Raw genomic sequence first — 23,312 nt, 5'->3', positions numbered from 1 at the left:
CTGCATATTCCCTGAATACCTTTATTTCAAATGACTGAACTGGAAAATTTCTCCTAATAATGCTTAAAATGCTTATCCTTGAATCAAGGAGTTTAAAATCGATGCCGAGAACAAATGATTATAATCTGCATTGCTAGCAACTTTGCAGTCACATCAGTTGTGGTCCAGCACTAAAGTAATGCCACGGTGCTCAGAAACAGAGAGGCCAACAGGCATTTATCACTTACTTTTTGTCCTGGATGTATCCCTCTACTCTGTGAAGCTCTTTCCCAAACAGTCCACACGGTTTAAAGTTAAGGACACATTTATCTCCAGTACTGTAGAGGAAATAAGCACGCAGTTAAATAAGCAAGCTCTGAGATACATTAATAAATTCCCTTTTTTTTTTCTTTAACTACACCTTATTTTAGCTTTTTCTATGCAAGCACTGTGGATTAGTTATTCATATCATTATTTTTATTTAACCATGTTTTTTTATTTTATTAGGGCATTTCAAAATACCATAAAAAAATAAAAAAGAAAATGCACACAGGAAGACAAAACAAGCCTGTGAAAGCCAACTGAAAACATGACTGTGCTTCTGAATTTCATGCATATCTAAAATTAACCAAAAATGTAAGGAATAAAATGGAATACAGTCTTGCATACAGCTTAACATACACTATTAACACACCAAGGTTCAGGTTAACATCTGTTTACAACTAACTGGAATTAAATAAAGCTTTATGAATGACCTACACAGGGAATCTCGTTAATGGCATTCAAGAGTCACCTTGAAATTGCATGTCAAAAATTCTGAACTAAATATTTTACAAACACAAAGCAACATTATACGTCAGCATCTGAGAGGTAATCATGTGCAAATACTGTCTCCCAGGGAGGTTTCTGGCCAAGTTGCTACATTAAGCACAAAGTACACAGAGACCATCCCAAGTCTTACGTGTGAATGCAAGAGACAGAAACTTAGATCTGATGTGATGAGAAGCATCAAACCAGCAGCCCTGCTGAATTAAAGCTCTAATCTACTGACAGAAAAACAGGTGCAGAATTAATACAGTTTTCATAAAATCCTCCCTTCTTACAAGAGGTCATTCTCTCTTTTATTTTCTGTAAGGTAAAAAGCTTTTACATAGGCAGCTGGCAGAGCAATTGACACGCTTTAAGTTCGCATTTTCCTACTCTGCAGTCATTTTTCTGTGCTGCACCCTTAAATTAAGGCATTCTCTATTATTAAAACTAAAGTGAGTGGCAAATCACAATCAACAGGTCAATCAACAGGAGGTCTCTACTGCAAGCCTCCAACAATTATTCCATTTAATGGTTCTAGAGTTAAATCTAATTTATGTCCGTTGCCAATAAGGCTGAACGTGAATAGGTAACTCTCAAATGTAAAACCTTTGCAGCCCGTAAGCCATCTAGCCCTTTTCCTTCTATATTATGATGATACTACGCCCAATCCAGTGAGTAGCTTGCATTTGTTGGAAGGTGGAAAAAAAAAAAAGTCTTCAGACCTATAAAGGTCTGTGCATATTTGAGAAAAATTAGAAGTATCTGCTTTGTAATGAGAATGCACCAGCCCCTCTAAGCCAGCCCTCAGTCCCATGGTCAGCATTACCTGTGATTTACAATTTCTACTGTTCCATATTGTTCTAGCCACAGTTTACCAATAATTACATTATGTACACAACAGGTTGGATTTGTCCACGTGTAGGCTTCGTTATGTCTGTAAAAAACATAAGTAGAGAAATAAATCAGGTTCTTGAGCTTGAGGCGGAATGTAAGCCTTATTACAATTCTATTTGTGGCAAAATACTTAGCACTCCTGTGAACAGCCTGCAGTTAACTTCAAAACAGAAAAGAAACAGACTTTTCTTTATAAGCCAACAATGTGCTGTATGTAAACATTAGTGTGAGTTCATAAAGTGATATCCCCTTTACTTTTCTCCCCATTACATAGTTGAAGTAGTCAGTTTTTACAGTTGCTGCACTTTTGATTACAAATTCCAGCTCAGCTTAAAGAGCAGCCCAGGAATACATTTTCATCTGAGCTTTTAAAGTTATACGTGACAGGTAATGCTCAGATGAGAACTGGATAGACAAAGCCTAACACTGTCTTCTATTCAGCTGCTGCAGCAGCATTGCAAATTTTACCCTAAAGCTTTCTTGTAAACCTGTACCATAACCTAGAGAGGATCTTTTATTGCTGAAGATGGATGTCTGAGTACTCCAGCAGAGGTTAGTCACCACCAGACCTGACAAAAGCACTCCTTGAGGGTCGGTCAGACTAACCACTCAGGCAATTTTTCATACAAACTGTGGGTGGTAAAGGCTTTCGAACCCAAGGAGTACAATAGGAGTCAGAAAACTGCAGAAATGGTTCCCACAAACACAGCATCAGTGTGTGAGGCCTGAAGGTGGGCCTCACCAAAGGCAGGTTTGGGGGGTGAGATTAACTTTTGTTTAAAATCAGTTGATTTTAAACAAACTGCACTACGTTCAGTCTCATAAGCACAATGTTTAAATGTCAAATTTATTATTCAATTCCTTCCTTCTCCCAAAGATTTACTGAGGAGGAAGAATCCAAAAAATGGAGGAATTTTCCACTTTTGTCGTTTTTTTGTTTGTTTTGTAACATTTTGTAAAAAGCTTTACGAAGATGAGTTAACAGATCCTAAACCCTTAAAAAACATTCAAAATGTTAAGTAACAGGAATCCTTTTATCACTAGCCTGGCAGCATCAAAGCCTCCTATTCTTATGCCTCTTTCAATACCGATAAAAGAAATACAAAAGTTACCTGGTTAGCAATCAACCCATCTTAGAAAAGCTTGCAAACTCTATTTTAGTACCAAAAACACAGAAACAAGTAGCGTCCTCTGTGACAAATGCCTTGTGCTTCTACTTCCATTAAGCATGGAGAGAGCACACATATTAAATATTTCCACCTGTCAGTTTTCAGCACAAAGAAAAAACAGATCAATGATGTCTGACTATTTTCCACAGCAAACTATCTTCAAGCATACTTTAGAATAATGACTACTCTTCAAGTGGAAAAAAAAACCCTGCATCGCACCAGCCTTAGTGTACATTTTTATTCATGAACTACTTGACAGCAAAATCTTGTGTAGCATAAAATATACCAGAAGACACTCATGCCCTGTGCAGACAAATTGAAACGTTTGTTTGTGCTGGAGGAGCGAGGAAGGTGTGTTTTCTAACACACCGAAAACAGTTGTTTTTAGCAAAAATACACTACTTAACAATGACTACAATTTTGCTCAGGCCCCGAGTAATTCTCAGACCGCTCAAACCAACAGAGCAGGATGAATCAAAACATTAACAGGCTCAAAATTTGAGCTCAGCTTCTGCTACTAACCTGTGCAAATATTTAAAACAAGTGCTTTAGTTGTTTACACTCCGGTTTAAATCTGTACTGTGATTTGATTAGGCAGAGCAAGAATTTTAATAGTCTTCTACATAAAGGCTCTCCCTCCACTGAATATTCTTGCCAAGTCTGCATTCTACGTTGAGATTCATAGCTACTTCTACATTCAGAAGAAATTTCCTCTATTTACAGCACCATTTATATTCAAGACAAGCTTGTACTTTTGTAAGCTTTGGAAGATTAGATGCCAGCAGCTTGACAAATAAACTGTGCTTTCAAAAGAAACTACAGGAAGAGTTGATGCTTGATGCGGCAGTCAAGTTGCCTCTTTATTGAAACCAAATGTTTAGAAGTTTCATAAGATATTTCAAAAACAACCTCAAAGTCAGGCCTGAGGAAAACTTTTGGAAAAGCACCTTCAAGTATTCAATTGCAGAATGCTTGTTCCGTGATAGTACATGCTTGTGACCCATTTTGGAAAGCTCCAGAGTCTTTGTGCCACCAGGGCACAAAACAGCTTGTGCAAGGTTGCCTTATTTAAGACTGCTAGGCTTGTCTCCAATCAAGCATGTAACCTGGAAGGGTACTCATGATTTTACTTGGAAAGTGATGGTACACAGGGAATATTAAATAGATGATAGAAATCCTGACAAGTTCCTTGCATTCACCATCACATAAAGCAGCTAATCCGAAGCAGCAGTTCTTTTTAACCAAACATGCACGCAAACAATCAAAACCAGCAACAATATTTAAAAGTGAAACGAGTTTGAATAGCCTGGTAATAGAATTTTAGTTCTGATTGAATTTTAAGTGCCCTCACAGAACTAGCTTTCAATTGCATTCCATTTTAGGAAATGTTAATTTTCACGGTGCAAAAACTGGGTCAAATTGAAACAGCTACACAAGCATGGCACAATTCCAAAACCAGAGTTCTTAAATTAAGGAGTGAAAAATAACCTGTAAATAATTTTTTACCATCTCTTCAGCAAGAGATTTTCACATATTCATCAATGAAGAGCCAAAAAGAGGATATCACCTATATTTTTATTCAAGTTAAGTGTTAAGGATATAAACATAAAAGATATTGACTTCTTATACTCACTTTAGAAGCTCCAAAGTAATTGTTCCCCGAGGCTCCGCTTCTATACTCTTTCCCCAGAATTTTAGTTTGGGATAGATTGATCCATGAAAAATAAAGTCCTTATTGAGGCCTTCAGAATAAAATGCACTAATAGGTGGGTGATGGCTGACTTGCTCAGATATAAACCTAAATCCTAAATCCTCCCTAGCAACACACACAAAAAAAAAAAAAAAAAAAAAGAACATTAACCCCTAGATCAACCTCTTTTCTTTTTTTTTTTTATTGTTACAGAATAAAAAAGTAACTTTTTTTTAAAAGGATTTTTAGATTACTCTGAAGGTGAGAGTTTCCCTTTTCTAGTTCCGTGACACTTTTACATTTAATAAAATGATAGCAATTATACACTTAATACTTTTTCCCCTTTAAACACTTCTTTATACAAAGAAACAATCCCCATTCAAACGCTTAAGTGGCTTTCTACCCAGAAAGGCTTTACAAGAAGTTTGACTGAAATAACTTGTCGTGGTTTAACCCGGCTGGCAGCTAAACACCACGCAGCCGTTCGCTCACCCTCCCCCCTCCCTCTCTGGGACGGGGGAGAGAAATGGAAAGTGAAGCCCGTGAGTTGAGATAAAGACAGTTTAATAAGACAGGAAAATAATAATAATAATAATAATAATAATAATACAATGATGATAATAGTACTACTAATAATAATATATACAAACAAGTGATGCACAATGCAATTGCTCACCACCCGCTGACCGATGCCCAGCTTAACCCCGAGCAGTCCGGCCCCCTCCCCCCGGCTAGCCACCCCTATATATTGTTTAGCATGACGTCAGATGGTATGGAATACCCCTTTGGCTAGTTCGGGTCACCTGTCCTGGGTCTGTCCCCTCCCAGCTCTTACTGCACCCCCAGCCTGCCTGTTGGCAGGACAGAGCAAAAGTCTGAGGTGTCCTTGGCTTGGTATAAGCACTGCTCTGCAACAATGAAAACATCGGGGTGTTATCAGCACTCTTCTCATTCTAAGCCAAAACACAGCATTCCACCAGCTACTAGGAAGAAAATTAATTCTGTTCTAACTGAAACCAGGACATCTATCCACCCCTTATTCCATACCATTTATGTCATGCTCAGGTTACACTCTTTTCCATACATTCTAATTAGTCACCTATAGTAGTCATAGTAGTGATAACATACAGTATTATATAGCAATTAACATGGTACAATTCAGTTCATGGGCTATTCTCACCCAGTATTAAATCTCCTTGAGGTACACACCGGACCTCTCCGTTCTTTTGCATCACCCACCAAGTGTATCCAGGTCCCTGAGCGAAAACAATTCCACGAATGGGTTTGCCTTTTCCTGAGGCAGGAGTAGCCCAGACTGTTTTACCCAGCATATTTCTTACATGCACTACAGGAACTTTATCCCCATCTACAGTACGTAACAGGTTTGATTGGGCAGGTCCAGCTCGGTTGGCAGATCCCCTAGTATTGACTAGCCAGGTGGCCTTTGCCAAATGCGTATCCCAGTTTTTGAATGTCCCAGCGCCCATTGCTTTCAATGTAGTCTTTAACAGTCCATTGTATCGTTCAACTTTCCCGGAGGCTGGTGCATGATAGGGGATGTGATACACCCACTCAATACCATGTTCTTTGGCCCAAGTGTCTATAAGGTTGTTTCGGAAATGAGTTCCATTGTCTGACTCTATTCTTTCTGGGGTACCATGTCGCCATAGGACTTGCTTTTCAAGGCCCAGGATAGTGTTCCGGGCGGTGGCATGAGGCACAGGGTATGTTTCCAGCCATCCGGTGGTTGCCTCCACCATTGTAAGTACGTGGCGCTTGCCATTGCGAGTTTGAGGGAGTGTGATGTAATCAATCTGCCAGGCCTCTCCATATTTATATTTCAGCCATCGTCCTCCATACCAAAGAGGCTTTGACCGTTTGGCTTGCTTGACTGCAGCACATGTTTCACAGTCATGAATAACCTGTGCTATAGCGTCCATGGTCAGGTCCACCCCTCGGTCACGAGCCCATCTGTATGTTGCATCTCTACCTTGATGGCCTGAGGTGTCATGGGCCCATCGGGCTATAAATAATTCACCTTTATGCTGCCAATCCAGATCCACCTGAGCTACTTCAATCTTAGCAGCCTGATCCACCTGCTGGTTGTTCTGATGTTCTTCAGTAGCCCGATTCTTGGGCACATGAGCATCTACGTGACGTACTTTCACAGCCAGGTTCTCTACCCGAGCAGCAATATCTTGCCACAATGCAGCAGCCCAGATGGGTTTGCCCCTACGCTGCCAGTTGTTTTGCTTCCATTGCTGTAACCATCCCCACAGGGCATTTGCTACCATCCATGAATCGGTGTAGAGATAGAGAACTGGCCATTTTTCTCGTTCAGCAATGTCTAAAGCCAGCTGAATGGCCTTCACTTCTGCAAACTGACTCGATTCACCTTCTCCCTCAGCAGCTTCTGCAACTCGTCGCGTAGGACTCCATACAGCAGCCTTCCATCTTCGATGCTTCCCCACAATACGACAGGACCCATCAGTGAACAGGGCATATTTCTTTTCATTTTCTGGTAACTGGTTGTACAGTGGGGCTTCTTCAGCACGACCCACCTCCTCCTCTGATGATATCCCAAAGTATTTACCTTCTGGCCAGTCCATAATCACTTCCAATATTCCTGGGCGACTGGGGTTTCCTATTCGAGCCCGCTGAGTAATTAGTGCAATCCACTTGCTCCATGTAGCATCAGTTGCATGATGCGTAGAAGAGACCCTTCCCTTGAACATCCAGCCTAGTACCGGCAATCGGGGTGCTAGGAGGAGCTGCGCTTCAGTACCGACCACCTCTGAAGCAGATCGAACTCCTTCATATGCTGCCAGTATCTCCTTTTCAGTTGGAGTGTAGCGGGCCTCAGACCCTCTGTATCCCCGGCTCCAAAACCCCAGGGGCCGACCTCGAGTTTCCCCAGGTTCTTTCTGCCAGAGGCTCCAGGTGGGGCCGTTCTCCCCGGCTGCAGTGTAGAGCACATTCTTTACATCTGGTCCTGTTCGAACTGGCCCAAGGGCTACTGCATGGACTATTTCCTGCTTAATTTGTTCAAAGGCTTGTCGTTGTTCAGGGCCCCATTCAAACTCATTCTTCTTACGGGTTACTTGGTAGAGCGGGTTTACAATCAGACTGTAATTTGGGATGTGCATTCTCCAAAACCCCACAACACCTAGGAAAGTCTGTGTTTCTTTTTTGTTAGTTGGTGGAGACATAGCTGTTATTTTGTTGATCACATCCATTGGGATTTGACGACGTCCATCTTGCCATTTTATTCCTAAAAACTGGATCTCTCGTGCAGGTCCTTTGACTTTGTTTTGTTTTATGGCAAAACCAGCTTTCAGAAGGATTTGGACTATTTTCTTCCCTTTCTCGAAAACTTCCTCTGCTGTGTCACCCCACACAATAATGTCATCGATGTACTGCAGGTGTTCAGGAGCTTCCCCCTGCTCCAGTGCAGACTGGATCAGCCCATGGCAAATGGTAGGGCTGTGTTTCCACCCCTGGGGCAGCCTATTCCAAGTATATTGGACTCCCCTCCAAGTGAAAGCAAACTGTGGCCTGCACTCTGCTGCTAGAGGGATGGAGAAAAATGCATTAGCGATATCAATTGTGGCGTACCACTTGGCTGCCTTCGATTCAAGTTCGTACTGAAGTTCCAGCATGTCCGGCACTGCAGCACTCAGTGGTGGCGTCACTTCGTTCAGGCCACGATAGTCCACTGTTAGTCTCCACTCGCCATTAGACTTTCGCACTGGCCATATGGGACTATTGAAAGGTGAATGAGTCTTGCTAATCACTCCTTGGCTCTCCAATTGACGAATTAGCTTATGGATGGGAATCAGGGAGTCCCGGTTAGTGCGATATTGCCGCCGGTGCACAGTTGTGGTAGCGATTGGCACTTGCTGTTCTTCGACCCTCAGCAACCCCACAACAGAGGGGTCCTCTGAGAGACCAGGCAAGGTAGATAATTGTTTAATGCCCTCTGTCTCTAAGGCAGCAATACCAAAAGCCCACCGGAACCCTTTTGGGTCCTTGCAGTATCCTCTTCTAAGATAGTCTATGCCAAGGATACATGGAGCATCCGGACCAGTCACAATGCGGTGCTTTTCCCACTCATTCCCAGTCAGACTCACTTCAGCCTCCAATACAGTCAACTGCTGAGATCCCCCTGTCACTCCACAAATATAGATGGGCTCTGGTCCTTTATAGCTCGATGGCATTATAGTACATTGTGCACCGGTGTCTACTAAAGCCTTATACTTCTGTGCGCGTGATGTGCCAGGCCATCGAATCCACACAGTCCAATAAACTCGATTGTCCCTTTCCTCCCCCTGGCTGGAGGCAGGGCCCCCCTAATCCTGGTCAGAATCTTCCTCGTTTTTGTGTTTGAAGGACTGTCTGCTGGAAGTTGGAGCAGCAAACTTTTCGGAGAATCCCTTTTTCCTGATTGTTTTCTTTTGCAACTCACGTACCCGTGCCTCTAGGGTCGCGGTAGATTTTCCATCCCACTTTCTCATGTCCTCTCCATGGTCTCGTAAGTAAAACCACAGGGTGGCACGGGGTGAGTACCCACCATATCGTCTTCCTTGTGTGGGTGAACGCCTACCCCTGACAGCTGAGACACTGCTTTGTACAGGTGCGAAGGAGAATAATCTCTCTTCAAGTTGGTGAACCTTTTCAGAAAGTTTCTCCCAAGTGTTCTCCTTTGGTCGGTGGGCACTGGTTGGTTCAGGTGGGGAGGATAATAGATTCTCTTCAAGTTGGTGAACCTTTTCAGAAAGTTTCTCCACAGCTGAGACGCAGGCCTGTAAGGAAGAGGAGAGACTTTCTTCGTACTGCCGGAGTTGTTTAGCCGCTTCACCCACTGTGGGTTCCTCATCCTCCTTCCAGGCCATTATTGCCAATGAGCTGGCATATGATGATGGTGCACTCCGTACAAACTTCCGCCACATGGGTCGTGTACACTTGACTTCATCTGGATCTGTGGATGTTTGTTTGAGGTCTGGATCCTCATAAATCACTTCCCGTACGGCTAATTCCCTCAGGTACTGGATTCCCTTCTCCATAGTGGTCCACTTGCCTGGTAGACATAAAATATCTTCCTTGAAGGGATACCTTTCCCTCACAGCTGAGAGGAGACGCCTCCAGAGGCTGGTGGGTCGTGCTCCATCTGCAATTGCTTTGTCAATGCCGGCGTCTCGAGCAAGGGATCCCAGCCGCTTGGCTTCCCTGCCGTCTAATTCCACACAATTGGCTCCAGAGTCCCAGCACCGGAGCAGCCAGGTGACAAGCTGCTCACCTATACAGCGACCAAAATCTTTTCGCACATCTCGTAGCTCGCGCTCGTTTAGGCTTCGGGTAGTTACTGTTGCTCTTTCGGCATCCTCATCTTCCTCCTCCTGAATCCTTGACGGCCCAGCGTCGTCATCATCTTCGTCATCTCTATACTTAGTTTTGGCAGAAGCCTTACCTGGATTGGCAGAAGACTCTCTGCGTTCTAAACGACTTGAATTTCTATACCATATTTTCACCTTCTCTACAGGGGCAGCTTGCACTGCTACTGCTCGTTTCTCTGACTTTGTTACAGGGTCTGCCACAGGGGTTGGAATGCCCTCTGCAGGGTCAACTTGCACTGCTACAGCTCGTTTCTCTGACACGGCCACAGGAGCTGGAGTGGCTACAGGAGCTGGAGCAGTTGCAGGAACCGGAGCTGTAGCGGCTACAGGAGCTGGAGTTGGAGCTGGAGCAGTTGCAGGAGCTGGGACTGGAGCAGCAGTAGGAGCTGGAGCTGGAGCGGCTTCAGGAGCTGGAGCTGGAGCGACTTCAGGAGCTGGGACTGGAGCAGTTGCAGGAACTGGGACTGGAGTAGCGGCCGGAGCTGGAACTGGAGCGACTGCAGGAACTGGGACTGGAGCAGCTGCAGGAGCTGGAGCTGGAGCTGGAGCAGTTGCAGGAGCTGGGACTGGAGCAGCAGTAGGAGCTGGAGCTGGAGCGGCTTCAGGAGCTGGAGCTGGAGCGGCTTCAGGAGCTGGAGCTGGAGCAGCTTCAGGAGCTGGGACTGGAGCAGTTGCAGGAACTGGGACTGGAGTAGCGGCCGGAGCTGGAACTGGAGCGACTGCAGGAACTGGGACTGGAGCAGCTGCAGGAGCTGGGACTGGAGCGGCTGCAGGAGCTGGGACTGGAGCGGCTGCAGAATCCACCGTAGGGGTCACAGTGGCCGTTGGATCTGTCACGGGACTTGGAGTGGCCGCAGGGTCTGTCACTAAGTTGATAGCAGTATCCATGGCAGCTCGATAGGCGTAAGCCAGTCCCCAGCATGTTACAATGATTTGTGTTACTTTGGAACTTCCCGAATCGCGACACCTTTTATTCAAGCATTCTGCCAGTTTTTTGAGGATTTTGCACTTGTTCAGGGGTGAATTTCCAAAACACTGGGGGTGCCAACTGGTCTAGATGCCTGCCCATATCCTCCCATACTCCCTGCCACCCACAACTATACTGCCTCCGGGCAGATCTCCGGATGAGCTTCCTAAGTAGTTGTTTAACTTTAAGCAGAACCTGAAGTGCATTCAGGAGGCAGAACAACAAGACTATGCTGGTCTGAGTATCCCAAGGATATTCAATATCTTGGAGAGCTATTGTAATAAACTCGGAGGATAAGAGGGTGGTGAAGGAGGAAGGGAGAGTGATCAAGGAGGGTACAGGGGTGGTGAAGGAGAAAGGGAGAGTGATCCAGTAAGAAAAATTATCTTCCCCTTTCCCCTCCACAGATTGACTCCCTAATGAAAAAAGGCAACAGATACAATTGCTAATAGTTTCCAAAATACAGTTTCCAAAGTATAGAATCGAAGATGTTACTGAGTACAAATACCAGGTTAGAGTCATGGCCAGATATTTCATCATCTCATAAGCCACTGATACAACACACAGTACCATAATGGTCTGAAACCAGGGCCCGGAGAGGATAAACAACATGACAGAGAGCACATACGGAAAATAACGTGCTATAATACTCAATTTGGAAAACAGGCGCAGCACAGTTGAGATTAAAGCAATCAGCATTATGACAAGTGACTATTAAGCAGGTCTAATACTTATACCAATTTTAGTTTAACACACTCTGGTCAGATCTGCCGTTATCTCAACCTTTCGTGCCCCACGTTGGGCGCCAAAAAGACTGTCGTGGTTTAACCCGGCTGGCAGCTAAACACCACGCAGCCGTTCGCTCACCCTCCCCCCTCCCTCTCTGGGACGGGGGAGAGAAATGGAAAGTGAAGCCCGTGAGTTGAGATAAAGACAGTTTAATAAGACAGGAAAATAATAATAATAATAATAATAATAATAATACAATGATGATAATAGTACTACTAATAATAATATATACAAACAAGTGATGCACAATGCAATTGCTCACCACCCGCTGACCGATGCCCAGCTTAACCCCGAGCAGTCCGGCCCCCTCCCCCCGGCTAGCCACCCCTATATATTGTTTAGCATGACGTCAGATGGTATGGAATACCCCTTTGGCTAGTTCGGGTCACCTGTCCTGGGTCTGTCCCCTCCCAGCTCTTACTGCACCCCCAGCCTGCCTGTTGGCAGGACAGAGCAAAAGTCTGAGGTGTCCTTGGCTTGGTATAAGCACTGCTCTGCAACAATGAAAACATCGGGGTGTTATCAGCACTCTTCTCATTCTAAGCCAAAACACAGCATTCCACCAGCTACTAGGAAGAAAATTAATTCTGTTCTAACTGAAACCAGGACTTGAAAACACTGAAACTGCTTGGGCAGCAGAAGATCTGACTGGAAATTGATTTCTTCACCATGTACATACCACCCATTTAAGCACACGGTAAGTCTCCCAGACTAACTCCTCTACCTGACCTGATCAGCAAAACACACTTTAAATTAGTTTAGAGTCTTTGGTCAGGTGTCTTTGGCAGAAGAATTTAGACCCTTTTTTTCTGAATAATTCAAAGAATATATAAACACAAAATTATTAGCTTTTATGAAACTTCTTAAATATTTAGAATTAGTTTGGGGAAAACAATTTTAGCTTTAGTCAGAAATATATGTTTGTAGATTTTTACTTATTTCCCTGAATAAACACCTAAACTAGTTTGAGAGTGTGCTCCCACAAATAGCCTCAGCTCCCACTTTAATTATTACCTGGTTAATTCATAGGTTTCTCCTAACAGTGGGTTAAATGGTTTGCCAGTTCTCTCCCACTGAGAAGCTACAGCAGAAACTGCAAAAGCAGCTACAGCCTATAAGCAAATAAAAACACATTGGTATGAGAACAGTATATTAAACTTGTAATTTCAATGTATTTGTTGTATATTGCAGTATTTTATTATTCGCACCAAAAGAAAGCTCTATATAGTGCTTAAGGCCAAAACCTTGGTCAGGCATGCATCATTTCCAACATGGATGAGGTTTCTTGAATATTAGCAGATACAAATGAACCTTGGAATCTCTTTCAGGCTGGTAAGTAGGGATATGTACTACATACACAAAAACAGAATACAAGTAGTACATTTCAATTTCACTCATGTAAAACAGAGCTGTAAGCAACATCCAGGCCTGGTATCACAATATTCATTCAGTTTCTTGTTGTGAGGCTAGTACTACAGAATCAGGGATTACACATAACCATAGAATAAAAAACAGTTACTGGAACAGCAGAACAACAGCCAGTCTGGAGAAGAAGAATGGTGAAGTTTGTCTCTGTCACAACAATTTTTCATCCAGTAACTTAAAAATCACAGAGCCACTGAACAAATCAACTTAAAACGATTTAAAGCCAAGATCTCATTTTCACAACAAATAAAGACATAACAGGAGCCACAGTTAAAGCAGTCCTGAAAAAGTTAGGGCCTTGTTCTTATGATAGCACCAGAGAAAAGAAATGCACTCCAGTCGATGTTTTTTAGAAAATGAAAGGTGACTAGGAGAGAGCAACTTCTAACCAAACAGAAGCTGGTAGCTGGTACTTACCTGCATTCTTTCCAAGGGGTCTGCATGACTACAAGCCTTATTAATGAGGTATATATGTTCCATATATTCTGTTATCCGCTGAAGGAAACTCAATGGCTCGTTGAACACAATGGGCATTGTAATCTTGGACAATTCCTAGGTAACAAAAGGATACGTTAGCTTTTTAGACACAATACTAAGTTATCAACTGAGAAGAATTTTGAAAAGTTGTGGGTTAATTTAGTTCATAGAATCATTTGGGTTGGAAAAGACCTCTAAGATCATCTGGTCCAACCTTTAAGCAGGACTGACAAGTGCACCACTACACCATGCTACTGAGTTCTACATCTACAAACGCTGGTGTAGCATTCTTCAAAAGACATTAAGCAAGGCTGTAGCATAACTCTAATTGCTATAGCTGGAAGGGGTTAAAAGCACTGCAGATACTTAGCAGCAACCTGAAAGAATAAAAAACCTTCAAAAATTGATCCAGCTAACCCAGTAAATTCAAGAAAAAAAATTTACCTTCCGTTCTGTGTTCTTCTTAAAACAGAATAGGTTTAAATTTATGTAGATAGCAGCACTGATGTGTCAACCAGCTCATTAAAGGTATTTAAGTACCCCACATTCCTTTGAAAACCTCACGTACCTATTTGCATAAAATCTAACTATTTTAGATTACTGCAGGAAGCACAAATTCTTTTTCAAAGGAACAGTTATATAAAGAATACTATTTGAAGCGCTCTAACAAATTTTAGGGGCTTTATTAAATCCACCTGTTCCTTGCGTCAGTACGTTTCTCATTTCGCATGTGGATACAAGACAGAGACAGAGTTCAGGCAGATTTCCAGCTCCCCAGGTCTTACACCATATCCAAGCAAATCTGTTTGGTTGTTAAAAAAGTTGCACTCATGACTGAGCACTTCAGTCACAGCTTACAACTTAGGGGAAGGGAGAATGCCAGCAGATAGGAATAAAACATTTTCCTCACGTTGTCACAGGCAGTAAGGAAAAGCAACTCCAAACTAACTCGATTTAGTTCAAGCAAATTGTTCTAGCAGATGTGTACTCATCCTAACAAAAGGAATTTAGACAGTGCATTTCTCTCTCTTAAAGGACATAAGCTAAAATGGCAAAAAATTGTCTGTTGCATTCACATGGTACTGCACTGGCAGCCCTAGAGAAGATATGAATGTAATTGCTTAATGCTTCCAAAAAGCATCTGTGGCAGCAAGACATCAGTGTAGAACACCAAGAACTACATTCTTAATGACTTCAGTCCAGTTCTTTCAGGACAGCACTAGAAATGCCAAACCATATGCTCCAACAGCTAAAGCAAGTAAGGCAATAGAGTTGCAGTTTCTTACAGGAAGAACACAAAAGGTACCAGGTATATTCTGTAGGCAAGTTCTAAGCAGTACAGTTAATGAGTTGAAGTTAGGAGACTTAACATCAGCATATTTCATCTAGACTAACTTACCAGTCCAATGCATTTTTTTAATATGCTCCACACACTAAAATCACTCCTAGAAAACATTGGGGCAGGTAATGATGTCCTGTAATTGGAAAAAAGAACTGTCACCATAAGCCCCTTAAACAACAAGATATTTTAATGTACAGGGACTCAAGTACTTAACAAAGAAAGCAAAGCATTAACCCACAGCTGACACAGGAAGCAGACAAGTGAAATCTGTGTTCAGTTCCAGAGAATAACCTCTTCCAACAGTGAGAACAGCAATGCCCCAAGAGATCATCAGCCAGCACGTACTCATTTCATGTTTATTAGGCAGTACCGTGTGCTTACCTGTGTCTCTTAATTCCATTTTCTTGAATCTCTGTCTCTCCGTTATGCTTTTCAGTCCTATTGCTTTGGTGCGGATCTAGATCGAGCATTTCTGTGACTTTGTGATTTGCTTCTGAAAAGTCTCCCGAAGAATTGTCAGAATCAAAGCCTGTAGAAAAACCATAAAGTGGTAATTTCCTTAGGAACATTATTACGCTACAGAGTGCCACTCACATTTTACAACTCGCAGCATAAGTACACTTACACCAGGTTATTTTATTTTAAAAAACATCAGAGTGAAGAACATTTATTAAGTGACCAAAGAGTATTTAGAGCTAAGCATTGCATTAGGATCAAGGATTCTCAACCATTTTTTCACACTGCTGAATCCTACAAGTTCTTCAGCAGCTCTTGATCAGATTAGCTGTATTGTCTCTTCTTCAGAGCTGCAGCGTGACTGCAATAATTTTGTTTAGTTATGTAGTTCTCCTTAAAGACTCGAAAAAAAATTTACTTTGCCTACTCACTGCTAACAGCCAAGGAGCAATAAAGAGGAAAAAATACGCATTACACAATCCAGCGGCAAACATCCAGACTACTTGAGCAACAGAAACATAAGATATCTAAACTTCTTTGTTTCCTACACCCAATTCCATCCACTTGGGTAGACAGCTACGGGAAACAGGCTTTTAACCCACTAAACCATTGTGAATGATGAGTCCTGCTTTCCTGGAAGTGGCTGAACATCTGCCTACTGATGGGAAGCAGCAAGTTAACTCTGCTTTGGTTGCACGCGTGGCTTTTGCTTTACCTAGTTAACTGTCTTTATCTCAACCCATGAGATCCCATGCTTTTCTTTCTGATTTTCTTCGTGATCCTACCCAGGGAGGGTGAGCAAGCAGCCCTGTGTACACTGAGAAACAAAAAGCTACTTTTTCTTTTAGGGATAAAAACAGTAACATCCAAAACTGGGAAAAAGAAGTACCACTGATACAATCCTATTTGGTAAACAGCAGTTATAAAGGGTGATGTAATGTATTAAACCCTCTCCTACATTTTGATGTCACAAGCGTGTAATTATACAGCAATAACCCCACCTTAAAAGGTCGTAGTACTTAATTGGAAAGTATGATGGGTATAGATACTCAGGTTATGAAAATGAAGATTACCCTGAAACACCTGTCTTTAAAAAATAAAACAACATGCCTATCTTCAGCCAACCCCACAACAAAACAACATTTATCATTTCAAAATGTCATTTCTAACCACATATTAGCTTTTTTGGAACCTGTTATGGTGCAAGGAGATGGAAAAGGCAAATTCTGTAGGCCATAAGGAAATAACTTTGACTGATGAAGCGGGGGAAAGACACAAGAGCTTTCCGGCACACATGCCCTCAGCCAGAAGGCTGATCAAGCGCACACAACATATGGAACTGCATCACATTTAATGGGCATTTCAATTAGTTGAGAGCCCAGTGTTTAACTGTGCTTTCAATCTTCACTAACAGCTGCTACAAGCCCAACCACGAAGTTTTAAAAGCTGTTCTTTACTGAAGCTCTATACTGATTCAGAATGAAACACTTTACTGAAATGCTTTGGTACAGTTTCAGTAACTTCCAAAAGTCTTTCTCCAACTGCTATTAAAGCCCTGAACTTGTAAAAACGAGCTTTAGCTTTAATACAGGCTAGTTTTTGTAGTGAAAGGCCACTAGGAGTGAAGAGAAAAGCTGGGATTTAAAAGTGGGAGAGGAAATCGCACAGAGAAATACAGTTTCAAAACTTAGCATAATCAAAAGCCCCAACTTACATTCGGAAAGGGTCAAACAAAGCTTTTTAAAAGTCTTAAATTTTAAAGTCAGATATCTAAGCTGGTTGACAGCATTAATCTACTTCAAGAGCTTAAAGAAAAAGGACTTGCCAGTAACTCTAAGTTTCGTGGTCTTCTTCTTCCCCATCCTGCAAATGAAACAAGTCCCCTGAGCCTACGTTACACATCCACCTGGGAGGGAGCGCAGGCACAGCACTGAGTCACCGGCAGCCACACGACTGCCCCGCATGCCCAGCAGCTTCCTCACATACTAATTAAGCGCTGTCACTCAAGACGGAAAGAGAATCAAAACAGCATCGTCCTGGGAGCCCTCAGATCTGAAAAGGGTATAAAGAGTAGGGAGAAATATGCTGGAAGTGTACGTAGCAAGTAAAAGGAGAGGTAACTTTTCCCCTGCCTGAAGTTGCCAGGGTTGGGTTTTGGTTTTCAACCCAAGCCTTCGCCACCCGCAGCCGTGTCACGCTGCTTCCAACAGGAGGCAGGCTGGGCTTCCACAAGGCTCGCAGTACTTAAAAACTGGCAGAAACTGCTGATTCAATCCAAACATCGTGAAAATATATACGTTTGGCAGCAGGTACCTCACTTCTTGCTCCCCAAGAGAGAGTTTACAGAGAACAGGAGCCAAGCAGTAGGAAGCAGAAGGGCAACACGCTCACAGATGCTCTGGGCCAGATGAACCTCGCAGGCACACAACAGATTTCCCTGGAACTGCAGGTCATTTAAAAGAATGAAATGAAATTGTTAGCCAAACATTTTGCTGTTCTATTGCAATCCTTCCACAAAACACCTTGGCAGAGAGAGATCTGGCAGAATTAATGAAAGATACAGGTCCGACCCAGCAGAAGCTGATGGCACACAGTCCATAACAAGTTTGTAATGAGATTATCAATCCCGAAGTGACACAGGCCAGAGGCAAGCGATCAAAGCTGCGTGCTCCCTGTCTCGCAGAAGACTTCGAAGAATCTGCATTCCTCCAGGAACTGGACTCCTCCAGGCGGTTTGCCTGCTCCAGTCTCAGAGCAGGCTGCCTCCCGAACCTGAGAAAAAGCAGACGCCGTGCTGCCAAGAACTAACTGACCTTGCAGGTAACATTTTCAAGATTCCCACGGCAAGTACTCATTGCTGCAGTAAGATGCCACGTGTCCAGCTAATCGGCAATGACAATCACCTCTGAATGCGAGGAAACTTCACTACGGAAACTCTCTCCATCAGTCACGAACCTGACTCACCACCTGTACAACACGGCCTGTCCTGGACGTTTATGAGTGTGCTCATCACCCAGCCACCAGGAGGGTGAGTCCCAGCCACGCAGCACGGAAATCCATCCCATGAGCATGACTTCTGGCTGTGATGGGGACGGTGTCAGAAGCAGGAAGCTTCCCAGCCTACGAGATGAAATCCATCACAACAGAAACCAGGTGTCTCCTTAGGAGAGGTTTACATGCTAGAAGTGGTTATCATCAAGGAATAACTACAAGTTATTTTATAACTAGAAGAGTTGTGGCTTCCTCAAGGAGCCAATTCACGTTTTAGAGAACACACTACAAGGGTTGCTGCTCAGATTGCTGCAGAATTCTAAAGCACAACTTCTGATGGAGCTCCGTTGCCCTCGTAAGCCTGGTTTGCTACTTATAGGGCAGAAACCACAGTATCCCAATCACTAAAAGCAGGGAACCTGTGGGAACACATTGCAACTCCTCCTGGGGAACGCAGGGCCAAGGATTCTGGGGGAGGAAGTGGAGAAGAGCACGAGGTACACACTGTTTTCATCTCCACATGGAGGTGAGGCACAGCTGGAGAATGTGCTTGTCCCTGGTAGCCACGTCCCAGCCACAGACTTAGAGGAAAACAAGTACACATCTAGGACTGGCTTCTGCCCATCTACTGATCTGACTTAAATTATGGAGAATGTTCCTGGAAGGAACAGACTGAGGAGTCTGCCAATGGCATTTCATTTTTTTTTAAATCAGAATTTGCAACCCCAAATCCTGAGGTTCTCACTGTGGAACCCAAGCTTACCTTGACTCAGAAAGGACCTCAGTTATGAACTCGATCTCCTGGCTGAACTAGGTCTACAGCTACTGTGTCCAGACCATCCAAAAACTAAAAGAATAGGCAGGCACAATCAGGACCCATTAGAGTCTAAAGAATCCAACACAGCACTGCCTGAAAGACACAGTCCACGGAATTAACAGGAGTAAAGAGTTGCTACAGGCACCAGCAGCTGGGAACACAAATGCAGAAAGACACAGTCAGAGCTGCTCTTAGCATCACACTTCTGTATGACTTGGACAAGACACAGCTACAAACACGTAGGTCTGGATTTCATTATGTTCATGCAAGTAATCCATCAAACTGTCAGTAATTTCTAAAGCATCTAGCTGGAGGAAGAGATTGAACACCTGTCTTTAAAGACAGTATCGAGGGAGGAAGAATATGCAACGAGCTTCTCCAAACTGAGCACTCCTGGTAAACCAAATACCTGTGGGGCATGCTCCGGGGCAACACAGACCAGGGAAAAAGTTCAACCTCATTTAGTTCCTGGAGCAGCTGCTGCAAACCAACACCCTCCGTCAGAAGAGGGCTGTGCTGAGAGCACATCAAGACATCTGATTTTCTTTTGCTTTGAAGCTTCTCTCCTCCCATCACATGTCACCTAGTAGAAGAACAAGCTGAGGACAGGACAAGGAGCGCTCTCAGAACTGACGTGTTACATCTCACTCGTGAGCAGAGCCAGCAGAGACTGCAAGGCACAAGAACATCTCACGTACAGCAGCTCAGAAGTCATTACCTCCTTCAGCACTTGTAGGGCAAATCAGCCTGTTGGGGTTGAGGAAAGAGGGGAAAGATGAAAAAAAGAGAAAATTCAACTGCTCTAACACCGAGGGCTGTGTGTTTCTGCTGCAAGAGGCAAAGGAACGCACCAACATCAAAACAGCAAGCCACAGAACCCAAGCTTAGATGCACATTTCTGTTCAGCTTCTCAAATTAAGTAATTCCTAGTTCATTCATGGCTGTGGTCCTGAAATCCTGGAATTCTAAGATCACCAAAGATGCACTGGAACAATCCATAGTATTTTTAAGATTTTTACAGCACACTTTACAGATTTTACAGAGCAAGTTGGAGTTCTAGCCCCTATCACTCCTAGATAGTATGAACACAATCCAAATATCCTTCTCTTCCCCCTGACATAACTGTGACAAGTCCCGTACAGCCTGCTGTCGGTCACACTGGTGACCCAGCTCCCACCATTTATTCCTCATAGGCCTCTTCAACCATGTCTAAGTCACAGCATCATCGAACGGCTCAGGTTGGAAGGGGCCTTACAGCTCACCCAGCTCCAACCCCCTACCACTGGCAGAGATGCCACCCACCAGATCAGGTTGCCCAGGCCCTCACCCAACCTAAGTCCACCTTACCCACTTGCATCTACATGCTACTTCCATTCCTTCAGCTTTCCCATTATTCTCTGTTCATTCCCTGGCTTTTACATTAAGGGCTCTACACTCACCGCTGCCAGCATTTCTCATTTCACCGCTATTACAGGATTTCTAAGGAGACAAGTGGGAAAGTTACATTGTTCAGGATCTTTGAGAGGGCTTTTTTTTATTAGAATACTTTAAGCATTTTGTTTCACAGCTAAAAACATGTAAAGCTCTTACGAATAACCATTTATTCTTATTAGTTCAAAGAAAAGTACTATTTGGTACACTGCTTCAGTGCGAGGTGATCACCGTTTGCTTTGCTAGTAGCAACACTGGATTGCAAAGACTTTGGGCTCCCTATCTTGAAAGCCACTTTCACAGCAATTTGTAGAAATGTAAAAACACATTTCTACTTCAATTCTTGGGAATAAGTTTTCTATTAAAATAAATAAATAAATTACACAACTGTAAAAATAATCTACAGAAGATGTTTCACCTTTCAAAGGGTCTTAAAAGCATTACTTCTCAAGCTGCTATAAAATTACCTGCATTTTACTGAAAATGAAAGCAAGACTCTGGCACTGAAGGACTGTTGCAATGATAAAATAATAGCCAGCATTGAGCTTTAAGGAAAAAAAAATTAAATCATTTCCGAGTCTGAGCCTGAACCTCAATTATAATTCTTCCTCTCTTTTTTTCAGAAGAGGGTGCTACAAGTTTCACCAGAAACATTTTTATTTTAACCTGTAATGGTAACACACTGCTAACACCTCACCACACATGTAGTGCAGCTCATGCCTTCCCCCCACACCTTTTTTTTTTTTTTTTGGTAGTGTGCCCATCACTCACCCGTAACGGCATCATAGAACTCTTCTTCACTATTCATCCTTCAGTGTGAAATCTCTGTACAGCCAGGCCAGCTTCCTCTAATGCATTGTTGAATCTGATTGAGAGATGAAGTATCTGTACGCTGTTGAAGTCTTCTTTTGCAAATATCCAGCTGCTTTAGATGATCTATTTGACAAGACAGGAACAAAGAATTAGCAATGTCCACGCTTTTTGTACTCACAAGCACACACACACTTGAAAAATACTCATTTTCCTATTTCTTCCACAACAAAAGGAAGTGCACATGCCTGGATTCTTGCATTCGTGCTAAAGAGTCACTTCTGACACCAAAGTCATTCTGAAGATGATCGCTACCTACCACAAGAACAGATGTGCTACGCCACGCTTGTTCTCTCTATATAAATAGATTTTATACTTTATTGGAAAATACACCTTATTTACTGCAAGTCACAGTTCAGGCAAGTCCAGGTTGAAGAGGAGAACAAAAGGAAGAAAAGGACAGCTGGCCAAACAAAAATTCTCCTCTTCAACAAGAGGATAAACCTTACCGCATCCTTAACAAGAAAGATGGGAACAAGAAAAAGACCTTTACATGCCCAAATCTCAGTGTTGCATAAAAACACAGAGCCTCATGCACATTACGCAACTGTTATCTAACCACAAGTGCAGAAGTTTTGTCGGGCTGCTGCTGTGATCTCTCAAAGGAACCACAAGAGGTTTTTCCCTCGAGATGGAGAGCGTAAAGAAACACCAACTTTTGCTCAGCGAAGCCAAGCAGGCTGCAAATAACTTACAGCTTGGTGAAGCATCCCAGCTCTACTTTACAGACAGACCGAATTAGATCTATTCCAGATGGCTGGCGGTGGTGTAACGCAGGCAGTTTTACTTCACCCACTTTTAGGCAAAGCAGACTCATCAACAAGCTGAGTTTCCACTCTCCCCGGTGCTCAGCAGGTACCAAGGACGAGCCAAGCACACGGTGAGGAGCAGCACGGCTTGCTGCCGGGATCTCCTCCAAAACAACCTCAATACGTCAGTCACAATTTTTTATGACCCTTGACGATCCCACTGCTTTTGTGAGAGTAGCTTTTCCAGCGTAATTATAACTTGCACAACTCCATCCCAATTAAGAGGAACAAAGCCAGAAGTGCACTCTGCTCCTAGCAGAAGAGCTTGCCATGTTTCAAGCCAATTCCTCCTCTCTGCGAGAGACCAAATTACACGATTCCCCCTGTACTTCAAGGCTTTTCACCTCGCTGCCCAGAACAAAAGCTGTTTGAGTGCCTCACACACAGAGAGTCCTCCCAGCTCTCTGTTCAGGAGCAGGAGCAGCCTATTTCAGACCTCAGCTAAGTTAACGAACGCGGCATTTGCCTTAGAGCATTACGTCTCCTGATGCCAGGTATCTCAGTTTCTCCTTAGGAACCACCTATTTTGCCCAGCACCATAGGATTTTACATCAATCTCTGCACCATAGTTTCTATCTGAGCTCCCACACAATCTTCAGCAATTTCCCCCCTTTACAAATCCTCATCTCCACAAGGAGGAAACCTCCTGCACCTGCCTCTCTTGACTGTTGCTACCATGCTGTTGCAATTGCTCTCAGCTGAAGAAGTTTCCTTCCCTTTTCCCTGGGCTCCAGCCGCAGCCCTTTAAACCTTCTTCAACTTTCTTGCTCACCAGCAACAGGTTTCTGATTTGGTTTTGTCAAACTGCCTCATTCTTTCTCGGGAAGGATACAACAGCTCAAAAGATGCACACACAGACAGGGATGAGTGCAGACTTCCAGCCAGGGCCATCAGCAAGTGCTCTGCCTGCAGAGGCAACGCAGCAGCAGCTTCACTTTGAAAAGATCCAGGGCGTTCAGGCTGCTGACAGAAGCAGAGGAAGGGAGAACTGAACTAATACCTG

At 43.4% G+C, this 23,312-nt stretch overlaps 1 protein-coding gene across 1 annotated transcript in view; it reads right to left on the bottom strand.

Moving 5' to 3' along the window:
• The window catches only part of OSBPL2 (oxysterol binding protein like 2), a 43,499-nt gene that overhangs the window by 8,684 nt on the left and 11,503 nt on the right, over nt 1-23,312 (bottom strand). Inside the window, exons 3-10 of the mRNA XM_032198170.1 lie at nt 21,402-21,566; nt 15,317-15,464; nt 14,993-15,068; nt 13,534-13,668; nt 12,706-12,803; nt 4,486-4,668; nt 1,616-1,723; nt 228-317 (exon numbers count right to left, since the gene is read on the bottom strand). Coding sequence (XP_032054061.1) covers nt 228-317; nt 1,616-1,723; nt 4,486-4,668; nt 12,706-12,803; nt 13,534-13,668; nt 14,993-15,068; nt 15,317-15,464; nt 21,402-21,438 — 875 coding nt within the window. The 5' untranslated portion in view covers nt 21,439-21,566. The remainder of the gene's footprint in view (nt 1-227; nt 318-1,615; nt 1,724-4,485; nt 4,669-12,705; nt 12,804-13,533; nt 13,669-14,992; nt 15,069-15,316; nt 15,465-21,401; nt 21,567-23,312) is intronic.

The sequence above is a fragment of the Aythya fuligula genome, chromosome 16 (assembly GCF_009819795.1).
Source record: "Aythya fuligula isolate bAytFul2 chromosome 16, bAytFul2.pri, whole genome shotgun sequence".
NCBI lineage: Eukaryota > Metazoa > Chordata > Aves > Anseriformes > Anatidae > Aythya > Aythya fuligula.
Note: the sequence above shows the minus strand (reverse complement) of the source record. Positions and strands in the feature narration are given on the sequence as shown.